Genomic DNA, 18,497 nt, shown 5'->3' on the forward strand with positions numbered 1-18,497 from the left:
CTAGTCATTTCTTCATTGTTTTTTCTTAAATAAAGTCAATGAATGTACGTTATATATAAAAACTTCAAATCCAGAGTAGGGTAAAAATAGAATGTTTAGAAACTCCTTTACACTCCCCTCATCCAGTTTTACTCCATAGAATTAACAATTGTTCATATTTTCTTGTTTATCCTTCCAAAACTCCTCTATACATGAGAATGGTGTCATACAAAATATTTCACAAGACAGTCCATGTATTTAACATATATCAAAATATGTTAGGGACGCCTGGGTGGCTCAGTCAGTTAAGCATCTGCCTTTGGCTCAGGTCATGATCTCAGGGTCCTAGGATTGAGCCCCACATCGGGCTCCCTGCTCCGCGGGGAGTCTGCTTCTCCCTCTCCCTCTGTCTGCCACTCCCCCTGCTTGTGCTCTCTCTCTCTTTCTGACAAATAAATAAATAAAATCTTTAAAAAATATGTTAAATCTGGAAAACAATTTCCACTGAAGAACAAGGGGATCTTCCTAAAACACATTTAAAAATTTCAAAAAGGTGAAGAAGTAAAGTTATGGAGATGGAGAAGGCACACAAGAAATTTGAAATACTCTTACATTGGAATTTTAATAGAGAGCATTAGGAGTATATAAACACTACATATAAAACACAAATTGATACAGCCTAGAATATTTCCCAGGTTATAACTGAAAGACAGCATTTGCAGCTGAAGATGCAAGCACAAATTGAGGCTTAGTGGGGCGCCTGGGTGGCTCAGTCGGTTAAACGTCTGCCTTCGGCTCAGGTCATGATCCTGGGGTCCTGGGACTGAGCCCTACCTCAGGCTCCCTGCTCAGGAGTCTGCTTCTCCTTCTTCATCTGCCCCTTCCCCTGCACATGCTCTCGCTCTCTCTCAAATAAATAAAATCTTTTTTTTTTTTTAAGATTTTATTTATTTGAGAGAGAGAGAGAATGAGAGAGAGAGCATGAGGGGGGAAGGGTCAGAGGGAGAAGCAGAGTCCCCGCCGAGCAGGGAGCCTGATGTGGGACTCGATCCCGGGACTCCAGGATCATGACCCGAGCCGAAGGCAGTCGCTTACCCAACTGAGCCACCCAGGCACCCCTAAATAAATAAAATCTTAAAAAATTTTTTTTAAATATTATTTATTTATTTGACAGAGACACAGCGAGAGAGGGAACACAAGCAAGGGGAGCAGGAGAGGGAGAAGCAGGCTTACCGCGGAGCGGGGAGCCCGATGCGGGGCTCGATCCCAGGACCCTGGAATCACGACCTGAGTTGAAGGCAGATGCTTAACGATGGAGCCACCCAGGCTCCCCAGTAAATAAAATCTTAAAAAAAATTAAGGCTTAGACATTTAGGAACTGGTACTTATTGTTTTTATTATTATTATTATTATTATTATTATTATTTGCAAGAAGTAGGATTTATTGGCTGGCGTGAATAAGGAGGAGGCAGTGCCGAGGTTCGCATGAGCGCAGAGCCCACCATCTGTCCAGTGGGGGCAACGATTAGGGACGTTTTTGACCCACAGCCATCTGGGATCAGCTGCTTTTCAGCCACTATGTCTTCAAATTCGTCCGCATTAAACTTAGTAAAGCCCCACTTCTTAGAAATGTGGATCTTCTGGCGGCCAGGGAATTTGACCTTGGCCCTGTGTAGGGCCTCAATCACATACTCCTTGTTCTGCAGCTTCCTACAGATGGAGATGATGACTTGGCCAATGTGGACTGTGGCCACTGTGCCCTGGGGCTTTCCAAAGGCACCCTGCATACCTGTCTGGAGCCAGTCAGCCCCAACACAGGACAACATCTTGTTGATATGGATGCCGTGGAAGGGGTAGAGCCACACTTGGATGTGAAAAATATCTTTGCCACAGTTTTTCACCATGTACTTGTTGGCACAAACTCGGGCAGTTTCCGTGGCTTCAGAGGAAGGCTGCTCATATTCATCTGACACCATGTGGCCACATGGTGGGAACTCATCCACTTTTGCCTTCTTCCGCCCCAGGTCAAAGATGTGGATCTTGGCATCAGGGGCACCTCTGCAGAAGGGAGACTTTGGATACAACTTGTTCTTACATACTGGTAACACCTGGTGGGGACGTGGCCCATGGAGACACCAGGATCTTCAGTGGCAGGAAGGAAAAGAGAAGAACTGGTACCATTTGATAAAATCACATTATTTCTAAATATTTTATTTATTTATTTGAGAGAGAGCAAGAGAGCACAAGAGAGCAGGGTGAGGGGAAGAGGGAGAAGCAGACTCCCCGCTGAGCAGGGATCCAGACTTGGGGCTTGATCCCAGGACCCTGGAGTCATGACCTGAGCTGAAGGCAGACACTTAAATGACTGAGCCACCCAGGCACCCTCAAAATCACATTATTTCCCAGCAGTTCAGTTTCCTCACTTATGGTTAGAGTGATGATCGGGTGAGGTAACACACAAAAAATTGTATATAAATATACATAAATAATATATAAAAATTCTATATACAGTCTAGTACTTCTCAAAATGTTGATGTTCTTCATTCTTTCCATCAACATGAGGTTCTGCCAATAGGTAACACAGAAAAGACAAGCCTCACAAATATTCAGCATCTAAGGAACAGAAAAACCCAAAATTATTAATTCCATACTGCAATCAATAAACATCTAAGGGCTGTAGTAGTATATTTGGTAATATGACTACATGGTGAATGGTGTCATATATGTGTATGCACATGCATTTTTGTATGTTGAGCAGAATAACAAATAGGGCAGTCAGCGGTTCTTTGTATCACTGGCTGGAACATGAAAAGTTGTGTGGTTTTTTTGTTTTTTTAACATGTATTCTCACTTTATTAAATCTTACTATCAGCCCCTATAGCTACCACAAAGGCAGCAAATCCATATTTGAATTGTTTTAATCATGCACCAAAGGAAACACTGTTCGCAAAACCACCGATGCATCTCCAAGCTTCATGGCAGCCCCATGGATCCCTTAGGCCTCGGGCAGCCAACTTCTCCTGGACAGATTTCTAATGGTTTTCCTTTTATCTTCCACTGTTTATAATCTGGAAGTTCAGGTTTAATATAACCATGTTCACATCCATGTCCATGGGCCATGTCTAATAGCAATCTGACCTCTCAAGATGCTCAGTATTCAACCCTCCAGCCAGAGCCAAATGGAAATGGTGGAATGTGAAAAGTTTATGGGATATCCAAGAACTATGGGACACAATCTGTCTCTTACAGTCAATATGTTCCTTTTTTTTTTTATTTTTTTTTTTAAAGATTTTATTTATTTGAGAGAGAGAGTGAGAGAGAGAAAGAGCACAAGAGGGGGGAGTGGGAGAGGGAGAAGCAGACTTCCTGCTGAGCAGGGAGCCCGATGCGGGACTCGATCCCGGGACTCCAGGATCATGACCTGAGCCGAAGGCAGTCGCTTAACCAACTGAGCCACCCAGGCGCCCTCAATATGTTCCTTTTTTACTTCCTTACAACTTAGTGTTCTACATATAAAACATTCTTACCTCTTGGGTCTTTTCTTAGGTTTCTGCTTGTACATAGCTTTATTGTATTTCTTCCTCCTTTTACGAAACCATTGCTTTATCTGTAAAAAAAAACGAGGTGGGGGAGATGATGAATCAAGGAATAAGGATATTGGGGGCGCCTAGGTGTCTCAGTCATTAAGCGTCTGCCTTTGGCTCAGGTAATGATCCCAGGGTTCTGGGATCAAGCCCCGCATCGGGCTCCCTGCTTGGCTGGGAGCCTGCTTCTCCCTCTCCCATGCCCCCTGCTTGTGTTCCCTCTCTTGCTGTGTTTCTCTCTGTCAAATAAATAAAATCTTAAAAAAAAAAAAAAGGAATAAGGATATTGGTTTATATGGGTAATAGTACTACGCAGGTGACTCTGTTGGTAAAGAAATATGTTTCATACCTGTTTTGCTGTCATGTTAAATTCAAATGCAAGTGATTGACTATCTCCTTTTGTGGGGCATTTGTTTAACTTAAAGGTTGCCCAGAGAGTGTCCATGAGGGGTTTGCTGACTAATCTTTTCTGGGGATATTGTTCTTCATTTTTCTCTTCCTTTTCCTGTTCCTCTTCCAGTCTCTCTTCTACTTCCACTTCTTTTTCTTCTCCTTCTCTTTCTTTCCATTTTTTCTTTCCCCTTCTTTCATCTTCATTATGATTCCTCTTTGATTGCTCTGGATTTTGATCACAAAGCATAGCTGGTTCTTTCTGTATAGCAAAATCTGTGGGATAAAATCAAACTGCAGCTAAATTTGACTTTTAGATCATAGTCAACATTCTTCAGTGTGAGAATATATTTGATTTTCATAAAGTAGTAGTGTTGTACATTGTTGGAAAAAGAGAGGAAAGAAAAAGTAAGGTTATCAAAATCAGTGAAGATTTTCATAAAAAGATCAGTTTATTTATTTTTAAAGATTGTATTTATTTGAGAGAGTGAGTGAGAGAGAAAGAAAGAACAAGAGGGAGAGGTAGAGGCAGACTCCTTGTGGAGCAGGGAGCCCAACATAGGGCTCGATCTCAGGACCCCAAGATCATGACCCGAGCTGAAGGCAGACTCCCAACCCACTGAGCCACCCAGGCACCCCAAAAGATCAGTTTAAAAATAATTTACTTCTGGATTTAAATATAGACTGAGTAAGGAAAGCGGCTGTGTATTGAAATTAATATGTCTCCTTGTGATGTTATTCAAAAATAAGTTACCTTGCGGTGCCTGGGTAGCTCAGTCAGTTAAGCGTCCGCCTCTTGATTTTGGCTCAGGTCATGACCACAGGGTTGTGAGATCAAGCCCATGTTGAGACCACATCGGGCTCCATGCTCAGCACAGAGTCTGCTTGAGGTTCTCTCTCTCCCTCTCTCTCTGCCCCTCCCCCCTCTTGTACTCTATAAATTAAATAAATAAATAAATAAAATCTTAAAAAAAATAAGTTACCTTGAAAAAATTAAGTTATGAGTGACCTTACTTAAAGGACTATTCAGGCTTTTTATTTCCTCTCGAGAGAGTTTTGGTAAGATACACACTTTTTTTTTTTTTTTTAAGATTTTATTTATTTATTTGACAGAGAGACACAGCGAGAGAGGGAACACCAGCAGGGGGAGGGGGAGAGGGAGAAGCAGGCTCCCCGCAGAGCAGGGAGCCCGATGCGGGACTCGATCCTGGGACTCCAGGATCATGACCTGAGCCGAAGGCAGTCGCTTAACCGACTGAGCCACCCAGGCGCCCAAGATATACACTTTTTAGAAATTTGTTCATATGTTTCACTTTTCCCAGGATTGTTCTGGCATATGCCCATAAACTGACATTATTATTATTATTATTATTATTATTTTAAGCAAGCTTTACATTCAATGTGGGGCTTGAACTCATGACCCCAAGATCAAGAGTTGCATGTTCTACTGACTGAGCCAGCCAGGCACCCCCATAATTATTAATATTAATAAACTACTTTTTACTCTAAAGTACTCTGGCTTAAACTACATATGATCCCTCTACTTATACTACTAAAGAGATCAAATCAGTAATTTAAAATAACCAAGACAGGCACTTGGGTGGCTCAGTCGGTTAGGCATCTGACTCTTGGTTTCAGCTTAGGTCATGATCTCAGGGTTGTGAGATCCAGGCCTTTGTGAGGCTCCATGCTCAGCACGGAAGTCTGCTCAAGATTCTCTCTCCCTCTTCCTCCCCCTCTGCCCCTCCCCCCGTGCACTCTCTCTCTAAATAAATAAAATCTTTAGAAGCTCAAAGACCAAATAATATTATTGAAGGGTGCATAAATATGTGATAAAAACTATAAAACTAAGGCAATAATAAAATTCAGGAAGATGGTTGGAAAAACAGGATAGGATAGAGGAAGCATACAGATAAGTAGATGAAATGTATGTAATGCTATACTTATATTGGTAATGTTATGTTACTATGTTATTTAATATATAGTATATATTAATGTAGTTTTATATTTTTTAAAAGAAATACATTGTTTTTTGAGTTGGTTGGTTGGTCCTTGCATGTTCATGTGATTGATTTGCTTATAAATTAAATATATATCAAATATGTTTTTGTATATCTCAAATATTACATATAATTTTTTAAAAAAGTAATCTCTATATCCAACATGGGGCTCGAACTTATAACCCCAAGATCAAGAGTCACATGCTTTAGGGGTGCCTGGGTGGCTCAGTCGTTAAGCGTCTGCCTTTGGCTCGGGTCATGATCCCAGGGGCCTGGGATTGAGCCCCACATTGGGCTCCCTGCTCGGTGGGAAGCCTGCTTCTCCCTCTCCCACTCCCCCGGTTTGTGTTCCCTCCCTCGCTGTCTCTCTCTCTGTGTCAAATAAATAAATAAATTCTAAAAAAAAAAAGAGTCACATGCTTTACTGACTGAGCCAGCCAGGCAAGCTGAGAAGTGTTCTTTTTTTAAACAAAATTTTGATTGCATGGCCAATATTTTAAAAAACTGAAAGAGTTGGGGCACTTGGCTGGCTCACTTGATAGAGCATGCAGCTCTTGATCTCAGGGTTGTGAATTCGAGCCTCATGTCAGGGGTAGAGATTACCTGGGTGGTTCAGTCAGTTAAGCGGCTGCCTTCAGCTCAGGTCATGATCCTGGGGTCCTGGAATCGAGCCCAGCGTCAGGGTCCTTGCTCAGCAAAGAGCCTGCTAATCTCTCTCCCTTGCTCCCCCCTGCTTGTGCTCTCTCTCTGTCAAATAAATAAATAAATAAAATCTTTAAAAAAAATCAAGAGGTTTAACATCAAAATTCAATTTCCAGATTAAAAAAAAATCTGAAATTGGTGGTACTAAATTCTCATGTAATCAAAAATCGGCCGGATCTTGTCCTCTTTAGATGGAATCTGCTTTCTCTAACTAGCTAGAGTCCACACAGCCAGCTTAATTTCACCTGCCAACCACTGGCAGGCAGAAAAAAATAACACGCATACACCCTCATTCTCCATTTCTGACTCAGAAGATTATATATCCTTTATATTCTTTATATAATAAAACCTCAATTCCCATTTAACTGTTCAGCTCTGCTGTGGTCAGACTTATACTCTGTTATTACTAAAATCCATAACTATTAGAAGGGCACTTGGGTGGCTCAGTCGGTTAAGCGTCTGCCTTTGGCTCGGGTCATGATCCCAGGGTTCTGGGATCGAGCCCCACATGGGGCTCCCTGCTCAGCGGGGAGCCTGCTTCTCCCTCTCCCTCTGCTTGCTGCTCCCTCTGCTTGTGCTCTCTTTCTCTGTGTCTTTCAACAAAAATAAAACAAAATCCATAACTATTAGACAAAACTTACTTTTCACTGAGGATCCCTGACTACAAATGACTGCAATAGGGAATACTATGTTCAGGCGAATAAAATCATGGAGATTTGTGTTTTGTTTTCACTTACTTTTCCTCAATAAAATTCTAAAATCAAGGTTTATCTTTGGGGAGACAGAACAGAGAAAACAAAACAAAACAGAAGACTTGAGAGCAGGGGGATGTGGATCAGATAGATGTCAGAGAATAGGGAGCATCACTGAAAGAACACAAGCACATAAATCCCAGCTTTTTTCCACAGTTCTATCCTAGTCCCTCAGATAGGTAGATAGATGGATAGATAGATAGATAGATAGATAGATAGATAGATAGATAGATAGATAGATAGATAGGAGCAGCCCGAACTTGCACTGCTAGTAAGATTTGTAGTTAGGATTTAAACTCAGAGGCGCTTGGGTGGCTCAGCCAATTAAGCATCTGCCTTTGGCTCAGGTCCTGATCCCTGGGGTCCTGAGATTGAGCCCCAAGTTGGGCTCCCTGCTCAGCGGGGAGTCTGCTTCTCCCTCTCCCTCTGCCCCTCCCCTCTGCTCATGCTTGCTCTCTCCCTCTCAAATAAATAAATAACATCCTTAAAAAAAATAAACTCCGATCTGCCTAGCTAAAAAAACCAAAAACCAAAAACCAAAAAAACAACACTTCATGTATTATACTATGGAATATAATACAGCAATAAAAAAATAGTAAGTACATCAATGAATACTAACATGGAAAGATGAATGTCCCAGATTTTTTTGAAATAAAAGAACCACTTCAAATTAGCACATACAGTAGAACAAATTTCTTGGACAGAAAAACAAATCTTATAAATGTTCACATAGTCAGATGGCTTCACCGGGGGAAATCTACCAACATTTAAATAATAATTAAACACTTCACAAACTCTTCCCAAAAAATGGAAGAGAAAGGAACACTTCCCAACTCATTCTCTGAGGCCAGTATTAATTATCCTGTGTTATCAGTCAGGGTTCAATTAGAGAAACAGAACCAGGAGGAGATAGATACTAAGAGATTTATTGCAATTGGCACATGCGATTGTGGGAACTGTCCAGGCAAGTCCGAATCGTAGGGCAGCCGTGAGAAGAGGAAGGCTGGTGTTCTTGGGCAACCGGTGAAGCTGCTCTCCACAGGCAGAATTTGTTCTCTTCAGAGAAGTCTCAGCTCTACTCTTCAAGCCTTAATTGATTGAATTAGGCTTACTGAGGCTATCTAGGATAATCTCCCCTACTTCAAGTCAACTGATAAGGATTTTACTTGCATCTAAAAGATACCTTAAAAATATCAGCAATACCTCTATTAGTGGTTGAGTAACTGAGTCTCTAGCCTAGGCAAGCTGCACATAAGACTGACCATCACACCCTGATGCCAAAACCAGACAGATAGTTCAAGAAAAGAAAACTATTTTTTTTTTTTTAAGATTTATTTACTTATTTGAGAGAGAGAGACTGAGGAGGAGAGGCTCAACCGACTGAGCCACCCAGCTGCCCCCTAATAGGCTTCTTTTTAAAGGTGACGAAAATGTTCTGGAATGAAATAGTGGTGATGGTTGTACAACATTGTGAATGTATTTTAAAAAATTGGATTTTACATTTTTTTAAATTTTACATTTTAAAAAAGTGAATTCTATGGTTTATAATTTATATCTCAATTTTTTAAAGCACTACATGACCTAGGATTTCACACCCCACTACGGTGAAATTGCATAGATGTATTAAAAAATAATTGAAATTTAAGTTCAAGTTGTTAACTCTATTTTAAAATTTGCAATTTCAAATTTGTGGAATTCAAATCATTAGTTACATCATTTTCCCCTCTCTATCATTTCTGCACATGATATAAACATACTGTAATTATTATCAGGTTAGAAAAACAAAAACACATCTCTCTTGAATCACACATCCCTCTACTGCTTCCACCCCACGTCTGTATTTTTTTTCATAGCAAAACTCTTTGAAAGATATCTCTGGGGGCGCCTGGGTGGCTCAGTCATTGGGTGTCTGCCTTCGGCTTGGGTCGTGAGTCCGGGGTCCTGGGATCAAGCCTCACGTCGGGCTCCCGGCTTGGCCAGGAGCCTGCTTCTCCCTCTCCCACTCCCCTGCTTGTGTTCCCTCTCTAGCTGCCTCTCTCTCTCTCTCTGTCAAATAAATAAATAAAATCTTAAAAAAAAAAAAAGATATCTCTGTATTTGCTGTTTGCACACTGGTGATTTTTCCCTTCTCTTTCTCTCTTGAATACTCCAATCAGACTTTCACATCCAACCTCCACAGATACTCCTCTTGTCAAGGTCACAAGTTAATGATACTAATATTGCAAAAATATAATGATCAATTCCCTATCCCTGTCTTTTTCTTTTTTTTTTTTAAAGATTATTTATTTGAGAGAGAGGGAGTGCGTGTGCACGAGCGGGAGGGGCAGAGGGAGAGGGAGAGAATGCCAAGCGGACTCCCTACTGAGCTCAGAGCTGGAAGCAAGGTTCCATCTCACAACCCTGAGACCAGGACCTGAGCCTAAACCAAGAGTCAGACGCCCAACCGACTGTGTCACCCTGGTGCCCCCGCCCCCTCCCCAATCCCCATCTTAACTTGAATTATCAGGAGCTTTTGAAGAGTCAGGAGTCCTCTCCACCTTGAAAAGCTTTCTTCTCATGGCTTCCAGGATACCATCCTTTCCTGAGTTTCCTTCTATATCAATGGCTGCTCCTTCAAAGTTTTCTTTGGAGCACCTGGCTGGCTCAGTCGGTAGAACAAGCGACTCTTGGTCTCAGGATGGTGAGTTTGAGCTCGGCATTGGCTTTAGAGATTATAAATAAACAAACTTTAAAATAAAAGGAACAAGGTTTTCTTTGTTCCTTCTCTTTCCTCCCACCTTTCCCCAGCCTTGGTCCTGCCCAGTTTCTCAAGGCGAAATCCCTACATCTCTTCTCTCCTATATATACATGGTCCTAGCCTTGGTAATCCAATCTGAAGGATTTAATACCACCCAAATGGTGACTACTTGCAGATTTTTATCTCTAGGCTCATATATCCAACTCCTAATTCAGTATCTATGCCTGGACATCCTCTAGGTAACTTAAGTCAAGCTTAGAACTCCCAGACTCAGGGGTACCTGGGTGGTGCAGTCAGTTAAGCATCTGACTCTTGGTTTCGGCTCAGGTTGTGATCTCAGTCATGAGATCAAGCCCTGCTCGGGCTCTGTGCTGAGCATGGAGTCTGCTTGGGTCTCTCGCTTGTTCTGCCCCTCCCCCCTGCGGGTTCTCTTTCTCTCTCTCTCAAATAATTAAATCTAAAAAAAAAAAAAAATTCCCAGACTCAGTCACGATCCCTTTCACTGAACCCTGATCCACTCTCAGTGACCCCACCTGAGCAATGCCAACTCCGTTCATCCAACTGATTGAGTTAAAAACCTTGGTAGCATCTTTGACTCTTCTCTTTTTCTCATGGTTCAAACTCAATCTGTCAGATAATCTTGCTTTTCTTCCTTCAAAATTCTCAGAATACTACCACTTTTTTTTTTTTTTAAGAATTTATTTATTTGACAGAGAGAGACACAGCAAGAGAGGGAACACAAGCAGGGGGAGCGGGAGAAGCAGGCTCCCCAAGGAGCAGGGAGCCTGATGTGGGGCTCCATCCCAGGACCCTGGGATCATGACCTGAGCCGAAGGCAGACGCCTAACGACTGAGCCACCCAGGCGCCCAGAATACCACCACTTCTTAACCACCATTATCTCTAAACTAGATATATTTCATGGGGCACCTCGGTGGCTCAGTCAGTTAAGAAGTGGTAGATTCTCAGGGCACCTGGATGGCTCAGTCATTAAGCGTCTGCCTTCGGCTCAGGTCATGATCCCGGGGTCCTGGAATCGAGCCCCACCCACATCGTGCTCCCTGCTCCGCGGGAAGCCTGCTTCTCCCTCTCCCACTCCCCCTGCTTGTGTTCCCTCTCTCACTGTCTCTCTCTGTGTCAAATAAATAAATAAAATCTTAAAAAAAATAAATAAGTCTTTTAAAACAATGACTTCCATTCACATCTGCCAGAAAAAAACCTATTTTAACATTTTGGCACATATTTTAGATTGTCCATACACGTATTTGCCATATACATGGTTGGTGGTCAATAAACATTTATTTTAATATAAATTTTTTATAAAAATTGCATCAAGCTGCAAATAATATTTTTCATATCTATATACATACATCCCATTATTTAAGATTTAGTTTCTTTGCATCTTGATTAAATTGAACATTTTTCATATACCTCCTGGAAATGCATTCATTTTTTAACTTGTATATGTACTTTACCCACTCTATCACTAGCTGTTCATTTTTGTGACCCATTGACATCCAAGATACAGATGACACCTACCTTAATTCTGGTCACCATTATCAGTGTAATCTCTACTGCCAGGGAATAGTCTCTAATTGTCCTTAATCCAATCTATTCTTTACTCCGTAGTTTATCTCTCATCCCTTAACAATGCTTCAATGGTGTTCAGTAGTTTTAAATATTTAGCACAAAATCCTTAGCCTGAGTTGGAAAAACCTTCAGCCTCCTGACTGACATCCAGATTAGAACACCTCTAATTAATTTTCCAATTTAAATTTTACCTGATCACAACCCAGATTAAAACTCCCTGTAGTTTCCATTTACCCTTGGACCCTAATCCAAAAACCCTTAATCTCATCAAATACTGACTCAAATCTCGGTGCTGGTCACTGCCTCACCAATAAACGTACTTGGAGACTTGGAGAGTAAACTGAAGGTAAGAGAACAAGTCGTGCTTTTATCTGGAGAAATAACTTTCTAGACAGAGGAAATAGCACAGGCAAAGTCCCTAAACTGTGACGGTGCTTGGCTTGTTTACTAAAAAGCCTGGCAACCAGAGGCAATGGAGCAAAGAGAGTGAAGGGAAGTGTTAGCAGAAATCCAAAAGGTAGCAAGAGATCAAATCCGACAGGATTTTGTAAGCCATTGTAAAGTCTTTGGCTTTTACTCTGAAAAGAATAGATATTGTCAACTTTTGAGTAATGGAATGTTATTATCTAATTTATATTTCAAAGGGCTACTCTGCTATGTTGGAAGCAGACTATGGGGTGGGAAGGGCAAAGACAAAAGGAGAGAGTTATGAAATATATCTAGCCTTTTTTTTAAAGATTTTATTTATTTATTATACAGAGAGAGAGAGAGAGTGAGTACAAGCAGGGGGAGCAGCAGAGGCAGAGGGAGAAGCAGGCTCCCCACTGAGCAGAGAGCCCGACGCAGGGCTTGATCCCAGGACCCATGAGATCACGACCTGAGCCAAAACCAAGAGTCAGATGCTTAACAGACTGAGCCACCTAGGTGCCCCTGGAAGTGATTCTTTTAATTTTTTTTTGTTTTGCTTGTTTCTAGTTATTAAAATTTCTGTAATGTGCAGGACCACTGGTATAATAAAAATAAATAGAATATACTGCACATTTAGGCCACCCAGCATACACACTTATCCAATTCTTGGAGAATTTTAAGGGAAGGAATGAAAATAGTATCTAGGATTAGATTTTTTTTTTTTTTAAGATTTTATTTGGTCATTTGACAGAGAGAGCGAGAGAGGGAACACAAGCAGGGGGGAGTGAGAGAGAGAGAAGCAGGCTTCCTGCGGAGCAGGGAGCCCGATGTGGGGCTTGATCCCAGGACCCTGGGACCATGACCTGAGCCGAAGGCAGATGCCTAATGACTGTGTCACTCAGGCACCCCTAGATTTTTCTTTAGCTAAGTTAGATTCCCAGCAAACAAAGGATATAATTAAGTTGTTTTGTGTGGTATGGAAATCTCAGAAGCTTATTAAAGTGTATTGATTGGAGATGCAGCCATTGTACAAATTATCCAGTGAACATTAGTGCAGATTATCTAGTGACTTTCTACATAATGCAAGCAACAGACAATCCCTCATATCCACCCTAGACGCCCACCTATAGCAACAAACCATTTTTACGCCAGTGGTTCTCAACCCCTGATGCACATTAGAATCACCTGGGAGAGCCTGGGCTGCACCTTAGAGCAATCTAGTCAGAGCAGGGCTCAGGCATTAGTTTATAAAGTACTTCAGGTGATCCCAATATGCAATCAAGAATGACCACAGCCTTCCACTCATCTATCTTTTGATTAAATCACAGACAGGTGTTGAGAATGATGATTATATCAGCACACAATTCTTGGTAGGTATAAATCTGGTTCTCATAAAGGATCTATGCCTGTTTGATATATTTAAAAAATAGGAAGTGTGAACTGTTTGGTATGCTCTGCCCAGGTTAAGTAAACATTGGAAATTAATGTCATCCTCTCTTTTCTTGAGCAAATGAAAAGAAAAAAATAGTGTTGGGACTATAGTACTTATGGAAGAAGTTTCAGACAAGGAAGGAGAGTGAGTGTCTGATGTATAGATTATTTGACAGTGGAAAGACAGTTGAAAGTTTTACACTTTGGACAATGGGATGATAAGGCTCATGTGAAATCATGAGACATTTTTTGCTCGTGTTTATGTTATTTGCCGCTACAGTGCATTTAAAAAAAAATGGTACATAATCTATACTGATATATATTCTGGTGAATTCTTTTTTTAAAATTAATTGATCAATTAATTAATTTATTTTTAAGTAATCTCTACACTCAACCTGGGGCTCGAACTCATGATCCTGAGAGCAAGAGTCGCATGCTCTACTGAGTCAGCCAGGCACCCCTATTCTGGTGAATTCTTAAAATTCAAGAAAATGGGCAGAATTAGTAATACATCTTTGATGGGAAAAAAGATATAAATTAAATTTAAATTAATTTTTAAAAGGCGCTAAATTCATGATAATTCCAGACTTCCCCACAACATGAATTATTGTCAAAAGAAGAAGATACTGGTGTTGAGTGCCTAAATTTAGAGATTCTTATTCAGTAAATCCGGGGTAAGAATTGGAATTCTGTATTTTTAAACCTTCCTACAACAGAGCAAATCCTAAAACATCAAGAGGAAGTATCTGACACAGATGCTGTGTTTAAATAATTAAGATTTTCTTAGGTCTATATTTCTGAGAAAATTTGAAACTCAAGACACAGTAAAAGAAAAAGAGGAAGTTTATTCTATGAAGAATAGGTATCGAGAATTGGAACTAACCAGAAGGAACTGGTTATAGTGATAGAATTGAGTTCACACAGGTCATTGGCTTGAAGAAACAATCCTCCAGAAGTTCACCCAATCTCACACTGTAAAGACTGTAGGAATTAAATGACTTTTACTGTTTCTGAATTCTCTCAGACAAATTTGGAAACTCTAAACTTTCTGATCTCTGGGAAATGATTCAAAGGTAAGTTTGAAATAATCATATTAATAATATTATCACATTTAGTCATTAGTAGGCACCAGCATCATAGTTAATAGAGTTTGGATTTAATATACCCCTCGGTGACATTATCCCCATTGTGCTGACATTATCCCCAGTGGGCTGATATTATACCCATTTTACACATGAGTAAACTAGGGCTTAGAAAAATTGAGTAACTTATCACAGACCTGTACCCCTGAAACAAATAATACATTATATGTTAATTAATTGAATTTAAATTTAAAAAAAAGAAAAATTGAGTAACTTGCTCAAAGTCACATAGATAGCAAGTGATGGAGTTGGGCTCAGGACAAGCTGTCTAATTTCAGTGCCTATGCTTTTAAGATTACACTGTATTTTCTCTCACTAAAGGCAACAGTTATTTCCAGCTTCGGAAAAGGGCAGAAGTGGGAAGTTTGATAATCATATGAGATTTCCAGTAAAAGGAATTTATTTATTGAGAGGAATAAAAATGTGAAGAGCAGGATTACAATTTAGACATTAAAGAAATATTGATAAAAAAATAAAAAATAAAATAAAGAAATATATATATATTAAAGATTTTATTTACTTATTTGACAGAGAGAGACACAGTGAGAGAAGGAACACAAGCAGGGGGAGTGGGAGAGGGAGAAGCAGGCTTCCCGCAGAGCAGGGAACCCGACGTGGGGCTCGATCCCAGGACCCTGGGACCATGACCTGAGCTGAAGGCAGATGCTTAATGACTGAGCCACCCAGGCACGCCAAAATAAAGAAATATTGATGTCAAGGGGCCTGGGTGGCTCAATTGGTTGAGAGTCTGCCCCATAGCATAGGTCACTTTATTTTTATTTTATTATTATTATTTTTAAAGATTTTATTTATTTGACAGAGAGATAGAGCACAAGTAGACAGAGCGGCAGGCAGAGGCAGAGGGTGGGAGCCCGATGCAGGACTCCATCCCAGGACCCTGGGATCATGACCTGAGCCGAAAGTAGATGCTTAATGACTGAGCCACCCAGGCACCCCAGCATAGTTCACTTTTTAAAAAATGGGGGGGGCACCTGAGTGACACAGTTGAGTGATCGACTCTTGATTTTGACTCAGATCATGATCTCAAGGTCCTGGGATTGAGCCCTGAGACTGGCTCCATGCTTAGCAGGGAGTCTGCTTGAGGATTTCTCTCCCTCTCCCTCTGCCCCTCCCCACTATGTGTTCTCTCTCTCTCTAAAATAAATAAATAAATCTTTAAAAAAATAAAAGTCAAATATGCTCAAATTAATATCATTTAAAAAAATTTATTTATTTGAGAGACAGAGTGAGAAAGAGAGCACAAGAGGGGGTAGGGTTAGAGGGAGAAGTAGACTCCCTGCCAAGCAGGGAGCCCGATGTGGGACTCGATCCCAGGACTCCAGGATCATGACCTGAGCCAAAGGCAGTCGCTTAACCAACTGAGCCACCCAGGTGCCCTCAACTTAAAACATTCAAAAAATAACTTTCAGTTTGTTATTTTAGATGGTAAGTATTTGGTTCAATCATCAATGGTCAATGATTTAATCAATCATGCCTATGTGATGAGGCATCCATAAAAACCCTAAAAGACAGGGTTTGGCGAGCTTCCAGGTTGGTGAACCAGCACATACCACATGCCACTGTATTGGCCCCCAAACCCATTGGACAGAAGCTCCTTTGTCTGGGGACTTGCCATCTGTATTTCCTCTTCTGGCTGTTGATTTGTATCCTTTAATATCCTTTGTAATAAACCAGTAATCTAATAAATAAACCGGTTTTCTGAGTTTTATGAGCTACTCTAGCAAATTAATCGAACCCAAAAAGGAGGTCATGGGAGCCTCTTTTTGTAGCCAGTTCGTCAGAAGCATAAGTAACCTGGATTTGTGATTGACATTAGCAAGAGGGGCAGACTTATGGGACTGAGGCCTTAACTTGTGGAATCAGATGCTACATCTGGGTAGATGGTGTCAGAATTGAGTTGAATTATAGACAACCATCTGGTGTTCAGAGAATTGCTTGGTGTGGGGGAAAAATCCCACCCATCAGAACTGGTGTCAGAATTGTACTATGTATGCATTTTTAGTGTTTAATGTTAATTCTATGTACTCATTTGCATACATGATATCAAAGGGAATCTAAACTTGTCTGGAATGTGTGACAGATTTTGTGAGAACATTTTCAGGTGGCAAGTCTAAAGGTATACTGCTAAATACATTGTAATCAGATGCAAATCTGATTTTTCTTTTTCTTTCTTTCTTTTTTTTTTTGGAGTTTTATTAGAGGCCCCCAAAACTATGAACAGGATGCTCTGTGTAAAACATGCTAAGAGATTATGAAACAGATTTTGCTATTAGTAGCTTATCACTCACTGAAGTGTATCTGAGGCAAAGAGAATGATCAAGAAAGGTAATCAAATTTCTCTAAAGAGAGTGGGTGGTGGGCCGTGCTAGCCTTCCCCATCCCACACACCAGCCTCACACTCTGCTGGAAGAAAGGTTTGCCACTTTGTCAGTCCCAGTCAAGTGAAGAGATTAGCTCATATAGTCACTCATAAAGCTGACTTTTGTGTTTGGAAATACACAGGGACTGGCACCTGACTTAAGCTTGAGAATGTCTATGTATGAGAGGCACAGTTGGGAGCTGTCCATGGTGGTGAGAAGGTCTTGCTGGTACTGGCTTGACTAACAAGCTGATCAGGAGTAGGTAAGCCATACATATAATCATATGACAGGGTTTGGATTTGGCCTGTCATGACAGTGTTGCTTTCTAGGGCTCCCAGGTCATCTATCCTAGCAGTCCCTCTTGAAAGGGACACTGACTACCAGAAGACTGATGCTAAGGAGGGAGTCCCACAAGACAGGTGTAAGAGGTACAGCCCTCATATAGAAAATTCATGAAAAAACACCTAGGGCAGAGATACCTTAAAAGACAACATAAAGTGACTTAAGTATACAGTCCAGAAGCATGATCTCAGCCATGCCTGAGGGGCACACTTAGCAGAGTTACAATCACACCAGTAATGTAGGACTTTGTCCTTTTACTTTAATCTGCCTATCATCTACCTGAGTCAGACCCTGTTAGGCTGGGGAGGTGCAAGCTCTCTCATAATTTTTTAAGAATTTCCAGTGATGGGGCGCCTGGGTGGCTCAGATGGTTAAGCGTCTGCCTTCGGCTCAGGTCATGATCCCAGGGTCCTGGGATCGAGTCCCACATCAGGCTCCCTGCTCCTTGGGAGCCTGCTTCTCCCTCTGCCTCTCTCTCTCTCTCTGTCTCTCATGAATAAATAAATAAAATCTTTAAAAAAAAAAAAAAAAAGAATTTCCAGTGATATATTTGAAATTGTTTTGGGGGCGCCTGGATGGTTCAGTCAGTTAAGCATCTGCCTTCAGCTCAGGTCTTGATCTCAGGGTCCTGGGATCGAGCCCTGCATCTGGCTCCCTGCTCAGCAGGGAGTCTTTTTCTCCCTCTCCCTCTGCCCCTTCTCCCTGCTCATGCTCTCTCTCTCTCAAATAAATAAATAAAATCTTAAAAAACAAAAAGAAATAGTTTTTTATTAGAAAAGGAGTTTCAAAAAAAAAAGAAAAGGAGTTTCAGGGGTGCCTGGGTGACTCAGTCATCAAGCATCTGCCTTCGGCTCAGGTCATGGTCCTGGGGTCCCGGGATCGAGCCCCACATCAGGCTCCCTGCTCCTTGGGAAGCCTGCTTCTCCCTCTCCCACTCCCCCTGCTTGTGTTCCCTCTCTCACCGTCTCTCTCTCTCTCTGTCAAATAAATAAAATCTTTTTTTTTTTAATTTATTTGACAGAGAAAGAGATAGCAAGAGAGGGAACACAAGCAGGGGGAGT

At 41.2% G+C, this 18,497-nt stretch overlaps 1 protein-coding gene across 1 annotated transcript in view; it reads right to left on the reverse strand.

Annotated features, from left to right (window-relative positions):
* Nucleotides 1-1,420: 1,420 nt before the first annotated feature.
* Nucleotides 1,421-18,497, reverse strand: part of NANOGNB (NANOG neighbor homeobox) — a 27,747-nt gene continuing 10,670 nt past the window's right edge. The window contains 4 exon segments of the mRNA XM_081818927.1: nt 1,421-1,504; nt 1,506-2,121; nt 3,507-3,586; nt 3,913-4,229. Coding sequence (XP_081675053.1) covers nt 1,421-1,504; nt 1,506-2,121; nt 3,507-3,586; nt 3,913-4,229 — 1,097 coding nt within the window.

Source organism: Leptonychotes weddellii, chromosome 5 (genome assembly GCF_054177405.1).
Source record: "Leptonychotes weddellii isolate Sample4059 chromosome 5, ASM5417740v2, whole genome shotgun sequence".
NCBI lineage: Eukaryota > Metazoa > Chordata > Mammalia > Carnivora > Phocidae > Leptonychotes > Leptonychotes weddellii.